The 12,431-nt window shown below is 48.6% G+C and overlaps 1 protein-coding gene across 2 annotated transcripts in view; it reads right to left on the reverse strand.

Moving 5' to 3' along the window:
* The window catches only part of atad2b (ATPase family AAA domain containing 2B), a 74,680-nt gene that overhangs the window by 42,590 nt on the left and 19,659 nt on the right, over window positions 1-12,431 (reverse strand). For both annotated transcript variants that reach the window (XM_084483962.1, XM_084483961.1), the window contains exons 20-22: window positions 5,574-5,709; window positions 3,190-3,386; window positions 2,358-2,517 (exon numbers count right to left, since the gene is read on the reverse strand). In XM_084483962.1, coding sequence (XP_084340088.1) covers window positions 2,358-2,517; window positions 3,190-3,386; window positions 5,574-5,709 — 493 coding nt within the window. The remainder of the gene's footprint in view (window positions 1-2,357; window positions 2,518-3,189; window positions 3,387-5,573; window positions 5,710-12,431) is intronic.

The raw sequence follows: 12,431 nt of genomic DNA on the forward strand, positions 1-12,431 counted from the left end.
TTTAAACTTAGTTTTGGGTTTAGTTTGGTTTCTTGGGAGATACTTGCGAGGGGCAAGATTCAAAAAGGTCACGAGAGGCTTTGGGTAATAGCAGCTCAGTGAGACACTCAAAAGTGAGAACTAAAACCAACAAAAATGCATATATTATATCAACCCCAAATACTAGGCTTATTTATTAACTAAATTGACTCAAAATAAAACTAAAGACAAGTTATTTTTGCATAAATTGTGAAAATGTTTTTCAGTTAAGCAATCCTGCACACCTAGTATTCGTTATGTGGTTAGTTTTCTTTTCATTAAAGATAACCATGGCAAACTGTCACCCTCACGGGACGGACACACACACACGCAGTCTCCAACACTCTCCATCTCCAACACACACACTGTCTCCAACACTTTCCAACAAACACACACACACACACACACCTCTTAAGACCTCCATCCCCTTCCCTCTAACACGGCATCATTAAATGGTAGCTCCCCTCCCAGGAGCCCACGTCGGTGGGAAAATAAAACCAGGGTTGAAGCGGGTCGCTGGCAGCGCCATCCCTGTAAACAGGCTGTCTCTCATTACGTGAAGGCAGGCAGAGAGAGCCGGTTCAGCCAGAAAGTGGGGAGGGGTCACAAGCAACCAGCCTCACTTGCCTAATTGGGGAACGGCCGCCTAATTACAATGTAGACCATTAGTGTGGACCCAAAGAGTGCACGGTTGTGTGTGCGTGTTTCTTTGATTTTGTGTGTTAGCTATTTTTTTTTTGTGCGCGTTTGTGTTTATTTTTTGTGTGTGCGAGTGTCTTTTCGTTTGTGTGTGTGTGTGTGCTCTCATTATCATTGCCTAGAGTTTGTTGGCTTGAGTGCGTGTGGCCCGGCATCAACCCACCTCTTCACCGTGCCGCATGCCATGCGTTTGTTCTCTACAAGGTGCTTAATTATTTTTTTGGTCTTTTTTTTCTCGGCCAAACAGGAGAGACAATCGGGGGGGGGGTGTTGGGGGGTGGTAATATCCTCCAGTTTAAAAAAAAAAGCACTTTAGACAGTAGAGTTCAACAGTTCAGCCTTTTGATCACGCGTGTTAACCGGGAGAGAATGAAAGAGCCAGACAGTCAGGTAGAGCAAGGGGGGTGAAGGGGGGGGGGGGGGGGTTGCTTCCCATAATAAGGTTTATTTCCCAGCTCTTCATCTACTGGTGTAAAACCTTTCCCAGCAGTGTAATTGTGCCAGGCCTGGGTTCCATTTCCCAGGGCCGGCGAGGGGATACAGCAAGCAAGGAGCTTGGTTAGTCTTTATTAAACTGCTTAATTGCATTTTTTCTCCCTTTAGTGCATCATTTGCAGTCGTCAGGACTCGAACAAACGACCCTTGCCATGATTTATTCATCCGGGCGAGTGGAGACCCATCTCTCTCTACCTTCAGTAATAGATAATTACAAGTTACAGGTTTAAAGAAAAGAGGGCATAAGATGAACAAACCGAAAGTGCCATGAGAAAAATGGCCCAGCAAATAAACACGTGTAGCCCTGGTTATTCTATAATCAATCCAGGCAGGAAATGAAAGCCTTCCATCAGTGTTCCATCAGTTTTTGCTCATTTAAATAAATTTCCCTGTAATGCATTATTCATAACCAATGAATGCATCAGAACACACACCTATAGCACATGTGTAAATAATGCATGCTTTTTAAATTGACGTGAAAGCACTTTCCATAATCTGTCCTTCATCAACATTAACCTGTGTGTGTGTGTCTGTGTGTCTTTTCGTGTGTCTCTGTCTCTGTGTGTCTTTTCGTGCGTGTCTGTGTGTGTGTCTGTGTCTGTCTGTCTGTCTTTTTGTGTGTCTGTGTGTGTCTCTCAAAAGTCATTATCAGCCCGGGTCGGCAGTGTGTAGGTGCGCAGGAGGATGAGGTAAAAAGCTGTTGCGCGAGAACGAAGGCAGAATTAAACTTTCATGAATATGCAGCCACTCTAGGACACCAAACACAAATTAGGCTGTGGTGATGCCGCTTTAAAAATTCTACTTTGGGTTTGGGCGACGCACACTCTTATTTCATTTGGATTCTCCGGGCACGGGGAAATCAATTTGAAGCGCAGCGACTCTGCCGCCTTGGAGCACTTTTCATAACTCATTACGCATTTCCAACGCACAAGTGTAACGCGCAATTGTTTCGGAAAGTGCTCGCCGTCTAATGGATGGCTGCGTTCGCCTCGGCGAGACACGGTCCCCGTCGCACAGGTGGAACACGTGTCGGTTGATAATGGTCTCCGGAGGCTCTGTGTGATCATGGGGGGGGGGGGGGGGGGGTGAGGTGCGTGGCTGCATACGTCATCGTCTGTGTGTGCGTGTGTGTATGTGTGTCTCACCTCCGGGGTCCTTGTCCGGGTTGTACTCCAGCGCGTTGCTGCAGATGAGGTCCACGTCCAGGAGGAACTCCTTGGTGGTCAGGTAGCGGTGCGTGTCGATCTTGGTCATGATGGTGGACAGGTCCATGGGTTGGCGGATCACCTCGAGGTAGTCCGACACCTGACGGGAGGAGGGTGGGAAACAGTCTGACGGTCGTTCCCGGGTCAACAACGAAATTGGACTTTTTTCATTTATTTTATTGTTATTATTTTTTTATATATCGCTTTTATCCAAAAGGCTTTACAATAATGGCTAACACACCCATTCGTGCACACATTCACACACAGACGGCGGTGCTAGACGACAGCCAGCTCGTCGGGAGCAGTCAGGGTGAGGTGCCTTGCTCAGGGACACTTCGATACTCTAGCTAGGAGGAGCCGGGGATTCGAACTAGCAACCTTGCGGTTACCAGCCAACCCGCTCGGCCTCCTAAGCTACTGCCGCCCCCCCCAACGACAAGAAGCATGGCGTTAACGCACAGCCGACGACCAGACACCTGCGCTCCGAGACAACACCCAAGGCTCCGGAACGACTGCTTGCGTTCTCCGATGACAGCTGGTTGCTAATGTGATCCCCATGCGCCATCACAGGGTCATCAGAACCATGCTTCGCTTTTTTTTTTCCCCCTACCGTTTAAATCCCAGCTGCAGCTAGCTATTCTATGATCAGCATAAGAAAACGTTTAGCTCGGCTCGCTACTGGCCCAGCCAGGCGTCGAGAGGAGAGAAGCCCACAACCCCCGTGGACGGGGAAGGAATGGTTGCGGTGACGCCCGTGCAGTGGGTGCAGTACCTCATCGATGTCGACGGGCTTGCTGAATATGCTGAAGCGCTTGTCCGTCGCCAGGCGCTTGGTCACGTCCCTGAGAAAGAGCCTCAGCTCCCGCAGCGTGTTCTCCTCCTGCTCCGCCAGACGCCGCTGCTCCTCGGCGGACAGCACCCGGGGGCCCGGGGCCTCGGCCACCGGCAGCACCTCCGCACCCCTCTCTACTGTGGGGTTTCAGGAAAAAAAAGTTTCAGGAAGAACCGCAGCAAAGGTCAAGACCTCATAACGCTGTGTGTGTGTGTGTGTGTGTGTGTGTGTGTGTGTGTGTGTGTGTGTGTGTGTGTGTGTGTGTGTGTGTGTGTGTGTGTGTGTGTGTGAAAGAGAGAGAGAGATAACAACCCAGAGGTCAGCTGGGGTGAGGAGATGTCCTATTACCAAGCGAAGCGAAACAAAAGATACACAGATTGTGTAGGAATAACAATCCTGCAGGCCCACCTATAACCCGACCTCTCACTTCTATAGAAGACAATTATCTTGTCCTGGTAATCAGTCTCCACAAACTAAAGATAAAAATACAAAAAATTATATTTATTTATATATAGGAATCAAGAAACTCTTCCGCAACCGCAAAAATATACACACTGCCTCTCTTGGTACAAAACACACATTTAGAAGCACAAAGGAGTCGCCTCGAGCTAAAAGATTGATAAAGCAAAGCATACCAGATGTCTCATTTCTCTCCAGATATCCTTTCCATTATCTCCAAATCTATGTCTCCCTTTCCAGATAACTCCCACTCCCTTTTCCCTTGCTCCCCTGCATCCTCTCTCTCTCCCCCCCCCCCCCCCCCTCCCTCTCTCTCTCTTCCCTCTCTCTCTCTCTTCCCCCCTTTCTCGCCCCCATCTCTCTCTCTCCCTCTCTCTCATCTCACAATATCTCCTCTCTCCAGCAGCAGCAGATCTCCCTTCCCTAGGTACCAGTTCCGTAGCCCCGGGCATCTGCCAGCATCATTAGGATGGCTCCGTGGCTCCACTGGCCACTGGGCCGCTTCCTCCCAGCCGTGCAGTCCCTGATTCTAATGATGGCTAATGGTAGCCGGGTTCCACTAACGCTGGTTCTTATCCCTGCTCTTTTTCTCCTCCCCCTCGGCGCGCCCGGCTGTGTCCGTCGGAGGCTCTTATTCCCGGGGACCCCCGAAGAGAAAAGGCCCACTGTGGGGGACCCCTGCCTCCGCAAATCAATGAGAAAAAGCAACCAAAAAAAATGCGGAAAAAAAAGGGAAGCAAAAGGAAAAGTGTGCAAGTGGTCATCAGTGATCATTTCCATTTGAAAGCAGGGCCTTCATCTGGGGCCCGGCTTCTGGAAGCTGGACAGTTAGGGAGGCTGGGAGGGCCGATCAGTGTGGTGGGAGATAGGGGGGGAGAAAGTCAGTCGGGGGGGGGGGGGGGGGGGGGGGGGGGGGGGGGGGGGGCGGGGAAGTAAAGGGATTAAGCGGCGAGGTGGATGACTGCAGGAGGGTAAGGGTTGGTTGGTATCCAGCCAATCTTACGCTCTTCTAAACAGCCGTGGCGGTGAGAGGCCGAGGCTTCTGTTCGCATCCAAGTAAAGTAAAATTAAACCCTCAGCTCAAGAAAGATTGCTTGTCTACCTGCGGAGTTACATCAATATGGGGTCTTGGGGCGTGATGTCGATGTGTGCCTTGAGTACGAGGGCCCAAATAGACACTAAATACAAAAGAATCGAGCGTGGCTCCCCTGCTTCTAACTCACCGGGCTGCCGAGTGAGAAAACATCAAATATACAGTAACTGAAGCCTGAGCCAAAATGGTGTTTTCTGTGTGAAAGCGAAGACTGCTTGCTATCACAGGCTGTATATATACACCAGCGCAGCGATGCAGGTAGCACCTGCACCTCTATCATGGATGACATGATCAGAGCTGACTCACCGTAAGATTAAAAGTGTATGGACAAGAAAGTAAAAACTAAGAAAAAGCTTGCAGAAGGCAACTCCGCCTAGAGTGGAAAGTGAACCTGGAGGGGACTCAGAACAACATATTCCAATATAGCGTGAGCGCATGTGTAATGAGTGAGTGAGTATAATATGCATTTATGAATCTATAAAAAAGTGTCTATATAAGGGTTGTGTGTTTTGTGCGAGTATGTGCAAAGTGTATGTAGCTTCTGAGAAATCCATGCGTTATATACAGTATATCCAGGAATATAAGAATTGTTTACACACCATAGCATCCAAATATTAATAAAGAGCCTATTATGTCTCACACAACAACACAAACACTGTGCAAGTATCTACAACCAAGTGAATCAGTAGAGATAAATATAAAGTTACATATAATATGGGTACAGATGACAGCACACACACACACACACACACACGTTGGTGCAGGTGTTTACCTGTGGTGCGGGGGCGTGGTGGAGGCCGGACAGCCTGCACCAAGAGCAGATCAGAGAAGAAGTTCTTCCGTTCCTCCTCACCTGGAGGAGAGAGCGTCACCACTTCCCCGAAGGCCCTTTGGAACAAACATTTCACCTGCGAACACAAAAGGCAACCACAGTGACTCAAGTGCAGTCACAAGTCGAATGATTGCACCAGCACAGGTGTGCTTGCACGCCTGCCACATAAGTAGAGACTGAATGACGATTTTCAATAGCGGAGGTTGAGGCGGTGGCACCTGTGACGGATATAAATGCACTTTCATGTCAGCTTCAAGGAGAAACCGTCGGTCACCGAAGCAGGTCAATGGAACATCCAATCAGCAGGGTGGTGCGATCAGTCAACACCAGTAATGGGTGATTGCAATCACTTAGGGAAAAGCTAAATCGATCACGTCAGTACGGACTACCTAACGGGATCGATGGCACGGCCATTGAGCTCATCAGAGGAAAGAGGAAAAAACAATCCCAGGTCAGGAACATGTATGTGCCAAGCTCAAGGGCTAAGCCACATCTCTTCATCTGAAATCAACCACCAATGATCAAACCATAGCATGACATTCATTCAACTGTGTACTAGACCCCATATGGTACAAGTTGTGACTGTTGCTATAGATAATTCAAGTCACAAAAGGGCAAAAGAGTGGCTTTGACTGTCACTATGTGTTGACCATTTAGCAATGGGTCACACTAATGGCCCCCGACTCAATCAGTCGTCAGCCAACGAGGGATCAATGTCAGGACAGCGCTAATTGCAAGGTTCGAAGCCTTTGGGGATCACTTCAGTGCCAAGTTCCAGGGCCTGTGTCAAAATTAGCCCTTAATAAAACGGGTGTTGTGGAGTTTCTCCCCTCCTTGAAGCGCACGTGACGTGTGTTTCTGTCATTATTCCAAGTGTGTCTGTCGCTTCAAACAAACTGCTGCAGGACTCCTTGGCAATCAGCTTGAGGCGGCGCTGCTCATTAAGGCCACCGAGCCAGGTTCTGAAGCCGCTCCTGATTGCCGTGCATACAAACAGCGGAGCCAACACAATTCACCTTCTCCCTTCGCTCGCCTTTATCCGTTGCCGAGGGGCCCAACGATTCCTCATTTGAATATGTACACGACAGTCCCCTGCAGCTAGAGCGGAGGAAAAATGCTCTGCTTGACCTTTTTAACTAATAGGAGGTTTATTAAAAGAAGCTACGGAGGAAGGGGGGGAAAAAAAAACTAAAAACAGACAGTGGAGGTGGGCAATTGTTCACAAATGGCGAGTTTTGAAAACGAAGATGTTGCAGGCTCGCGGGATATTGGTCTGGTTTCCTGAGCCCTCCCCGGCATATTGTTAGCATTGTTGTTGTTTACGGATATTGATTTGGCTGCCCTGAGCGAGCGTCATCGCATATTTGGCTTCAGTGAATTGCGCTGCATTTCCCCAAGACTGAACAACTCACACAGAGAAGACTACAGGCAATCTGCAAAAACTAAAACAAAAAGTCAACTGTTCAGAGAAAGTTAAAAAATGTATCCACCCACCCCCGTGGGGGGTGTCATTATCTTGTGATGTTATTGATGCAGCAAACATATGCAGTGGGGGAAGCAAAAGAACAACCCAGCCGCTTCCCAGCATACAGCATGTGTACACAGGGTGTGCATGTAGCGTGCAATGTATGTAACCTTCAAAATTACATTTGCCTGTTCCCGCTGAGAATTACAGCAGATTTCCCGACGGGGGGGGGGGAGGGGTGCACCACTCAATATGCTGATATGATGGAAAACTACGGAATCTCACATGAAAGGTAAGTAGGACAACAACGGAACAGAGCACTACTCCACAAAAGCTAGTCAATGTGGGTCTTCGTATCGACCGGCGCTACTTGTCTGACTGTTCAACCGTGTGTGTGTGTGTGTGTGTGTGTGTGTGTGTGTGTGTGTGTGTGTGTGTGTGTGTGTGTGTGTGTGTGTGTGTGTGTGTGTGTGTGTAAACACAGCCCTAGCAGCTTATCTGGACTCACAGGGGGAGGAGGGGGGGGATGGGCGATGGGGATGGGCAGAGTAAGGGGAGCTAGGGGTTTGTTCCTGTCTGATAACTTGCCAAAGCGTTGTCTGCCTGTCTGCCACTAAGCCCACCACCCCTTTTCCAAAAGTTACCAGACCTTTAAGTATCTTGTCTCGCACACAAAACTTCCTGACAGCCAGCCGACTCCGCCTTTGCCAAATCTGCAGGTGCCGGTATTTTCTTTTTTTGTGACCGACTCTGGCATAAATCAACTCAAGAACCTACCGGAAATTACGGGCGATGTGGATGGGAGGTCTTTATTTAGCAGGTTGAAATATACCTAATATACCTGCACTGGGCTGCGTTTACGTGCCGCCCGCAGCCCCTACTCGCCCGGTGTGAAAAGTGAAGATAAGTATGTGTGTGGGCGGGAGTGGGAGTGGGAGTGCGTGCACGTGTGCTCACTAGTGTGGTGAACGGAGGAGGTGCACGGCCACAGACCATAGGAGCCATGTTGTAAAATGTAGACAGGGCACTTTCGTTTTTTTTTGCTGACAACACACAAAAAGAACAGTTGTATGACTTATTGTCCGGTCGGAAAATCCTTTATTAAAAGAAAGAAAAAAAAAGTACCAGAACAATTGTGTTTTCATCCGAATAAAATGTTTTTTAAAGCCATACATCTTTCATGAATTCTTTCCCACTGAAGGAAAAAATTTGCTAACAGTCAAAAGATATGAGGTTATGTTGTACCGTCTACTTTAATTACTTACATCTGCCGGTTGGACCCACTGCCTTTCGCTTGCGTCGTTTGACCCACTCTACTGGGACATTTTTGAGTGAAACATCCACTCAAACTGCAGTCACTTGTAAAACACGTCAAGATGTCTTCCAAACCACTTTTTTTTTTACCCGTAGCACAAATCCCATCTAAATGTTAAATTTGCCAATTAACTGAATTCAATTCCAAATCATTTGTTTTACAATTAATTGGCTACCTAGGTGAAAGTGTTTAAGAATCTCATTAAGTCGGTAGGGCAAAAGAGCCCCACACAGCAGTATGCATCAATAATTTCAGGGTATACTAATGAGCCAAATTGATGTGGCAATTAACTGAAGAATTAGCATAAGCCAACTTTTTGGACTTAAACCATAAACGCAGAATTTGGAATTTGTTTATACTATATAGCACACAAAATACGCTTGATAAATAAATGATCAGAAGTTAACAAATGTCTCACCTCCTCAGAGGTCTCAAGTGTCAGATGAAGGCACTCGCAGGATGCGGCTCCCATAATGGCCTCATTAGGTTAGAGAGTTTCATTCAGTAAATGAGTGCCATCTTAATGTGTCGCTGGATGGTGCTGGGGTTTACATAGATAATTTTAAATTCATGGGATGTGACAAACACCAACTGTATAGTTGCTACCGAAATGTTCCAACTTTGTAATATAGCAGATAGATGCCACATAAGCCCTGCCTGCTTCCACGGTCTATCCAAATACGATTCTCAGTTGCAAACACCATTTGAATAGTGGACACAATACACACCCCCAGATGCCAAATGTGCATCACACATTATCATAAACATAATGGACTCATCAATTTGAGAGGGAAACTTGTTTGAATGGAAACACATTTGAGACGTGCGGGGGGAATAAACATTTCAAAAGCCATTCAGAATAATTGCATATACTTAAGACAGAATCTGTGGCTACATTAAGAGACATGCCATTTTAAGCAAGACACACGATTTGTAAAATCTCAAGAAGACAAAGTCAGACAAAATCAGCACCTAATCAAATCAAGTTCTTAATTTGGATAAAAGTAGTTCGCTTTGAAGCCAAAATTAAATTAAGAGCAATTGTTGCTCTGGGTCTTTTTAATGGCCCACTGGTTCGACACATTGCTCTGCATTTCAACAGAGAGCATTACTGATAAACGAGCCTTGGATATTGCCAGACTGAAACCCAGCCGTCGGCCATTTTCCCCCCTCTCTCCGCTGGCTGCTGTGTTGTATTTGTGCAAGAGAGGGCTGATTCCTGGTGTACGTCTTCACTCACACTACAGGGGGTTGGGGGGCTGTCTCAGGATCCCAGTTCAACCTGAGTATAGGAGCCTAAGGCATCTCCAACAGACAGGGGGCCTTGCTGACTAAGCACCAACTTCTCCCTTTACACTATCCTCGCCCCATCTGCCGCTCACATCGATCCACCCTCACCCCCCCCCCTCCCTTCGATCCACGTTTGTTCTCTCGGGCCCCTCGTGCCTCCGTCTGTTTTGGCTCCCTTCTCAGCGGAGTCCCTGGATTCCACCCAGGAGGAGGGAAGAGGGAGAGACGGGGGCCGTGATGAACAAAGAACCACACGAAGGGCGAGCAAGTGCAGGCAGGAGGGTGTCTCTGTAGCACGGAGGGAGGATGTAGCACACACCACAGCTAATGATTTACTCCGTTCAGATCAATGCGGCCGGGGGGGGGGGGGGGGGGGGGGGGGGGGGGGGGGGGTGTGCCAGTCCATGGAGGCTGGATGGAGGAAGAGCCAAGAAGGGATGGGCCCGCAGTTTAATTAAGGCCAAGAAGGAGGCGGGAACATGGCAGGAAGAATAGCCCATGCTGACTTGGCTGGCTGGGAGATCAGTTTGTGGCCAACCTGTCCCTCAACGAATCCTATGGGCTTAGGTAAGGACCCGAGAACCACACCCAGTTGCGTCTTTACACAAATCTCGTCGCTTTATCCTCATCCCCCACACCCCCGATGGCGGTTTCCAACTGAAACGATGTGAACAGTGGGCTAGAACATTGTTCGGCTGAACGACTTTGTGTGTGCCTCGAACTGCGAATCTTCCTGAATCACATTCCACAACGACAGAAGCCAAACACCCCCCCCCCCCCCCCCGCCCCCGCCACCCCCAGTCAGACCTCTGACTGCCTCTCGGAGAAGTGCAGTGCACAGAGTCGGAAGATCATTGGTTTTTCACTCTGATCGATGGCCTCTGCACTCTCGCTTTCTTAGCGGAAATGAAATGCTTTAGAGGGACTAATAGGAGGATTGCCACGAGGTCACACCGGACTGATTTGGACCTTTCGGAAAGTTTTCAAACGATGGAGGGGTTAGGGTCCTCTCTCACCCTGGGAGGACGGCGGCGCGTGTAAACCAATTCCACCCACATAGTGAAACTCCGAGGCTGTAGGCACGGAAAGCAAGCAGACGAAACGGAATGAAGTTTGTGTAGGAGTCTGACTCTGTAACACGGCGTCTAATGTCAGTGGGATGCAAGAATTAAGGAGGAGGTGGAGCGGGTGGAAGCAGCCATATTGTGGATGCTGCTGGTACAGCTGAGAAAAGGCACTCTTTTTTCCTTATTGGCCATTACATAGTTTCAGGGGTCTTCAAGTGTGGCCATTACATAACAACTGTGACAATATTCTTGCTGGCATCCATTTCCCCCGATAGGTCTCGAAACAAGTCTAATCCAATTCAAATTAAATTGTAACTAAAGCGCTTCATGAAGAAAATAGGTATTAATAGCATGGCATATTAGTGATGTTGTTTCTTAATAGTGTGACGTTAAATTGCATATACAACACAAACCCACAGAGAGCCATACAAGTGTTTAATAGTCTCTTGAATGTTCATGAATTGTATCATGAACTTGCTCTCAGGCCTCACAGTGAACATGTTAAAGTCTGCCGCTTTTGACCATTTAGTAAAGAGTACATTGTAAAAAAAAATGGTGCATCTTGCTGAAAATATGCCCGGTTCTCATGGCTTTTAGTACCTGCTATACCGGTAACATAAAGTAGAGTTGGGCGGGTTGTGGTCCTGCACAGTTGCTAATGTTCCTGATGGTTGCTGGGGTGTTCTGGGGGTTGCTAGGATGTTCTCAGTGTTTTGTATGGTGTTGTGGGTGTTCATTTTGGTGTTCTTGGGGGGGGGGGGGTTGCAAGGGTGTTCTAGGTGGTCTCTATAGTGCTGTGGGTGGTAACTAGGGTGCTCGGGGTGGTAACTACGGTGCTCGGGGAGGTTCCTAGGGGGTTTTCTGTGCAGTTGAACTTGCTAGGATATTCTAGCGAATGCATAGATAAAGAAAATAGTAACATTTTGATGGCTCCCTCTTTCTCACCAGCGTTGCCTCCTCTATTTCCATCTCTCCTCCTCTCTTAATAGGACGACCGTTGTTAGGGGGGGGGGGGGGGGGCGGGGGGGGTGTCCGAGCTGGGCTGGACCCGAGCCTTCAGTGGCAGTTTTGGCGAGAGAGCGAGAGACAGAGAGACAGAGATGAGAGGGGGACTGTAGCCCGGTCCCCACTGAGGATGGGAGCTGAGACGGCAGCTGTCGCCGGCATGTTTGTGCCAGGGAGCAAAGTAGCGCTCTCAGAGGAAGCTTGGATCCTTACAACACCCTGGCAGTTTGGGCCTGTGTGTGTGCACGTGCGTGTCTGTTCGTTTGTGTGTGTGTGTGTGTGCTCATTTGTGTGTGTTGTGTGCGTTTGTTCGTGTGCGTTTGTTTCGCGGTGTGTGCGTGCATTTGTGCATGCGTGCGCGCCTGCACACACGCGTGTACAGGCCAGTTAACTCCACGCTGCAAGTGTGCTGAAGAAGAGGATTTGGGCGTTGAGAAGCGATGGGAGATGAAGCCATATTTATTTTACCTTGGCAGCGCGCGTGCGCGTGTGTGTGTGTGTGCTGTGTGTGTGTGTGTGGTGTTCACGCGTGTGTGTGTGTGTGTGTTCGCGCGTGTGTGTGTGTGTTGTGTGTGTTCGCGCGTGTGTGCTCGTTTGTGTGTGTTCGTTGTGTGCTCGTTTTTGTGTTTGGTGTGTTTGGTGTGTGTGTGTTCGTG

The sequence above is a fragment of the Micromesistius poutassou genome, assembly GCF_964030765.1.
Source record: "Micromesistius poutassou genome assembly, chromosome: 19".
Lineage (NCBI taxonomy): Eukaryota > Metazoa > Chordata > Actinopteri > Gadiformes > Gadidae > Micromesistius > Micromesistius poutassou.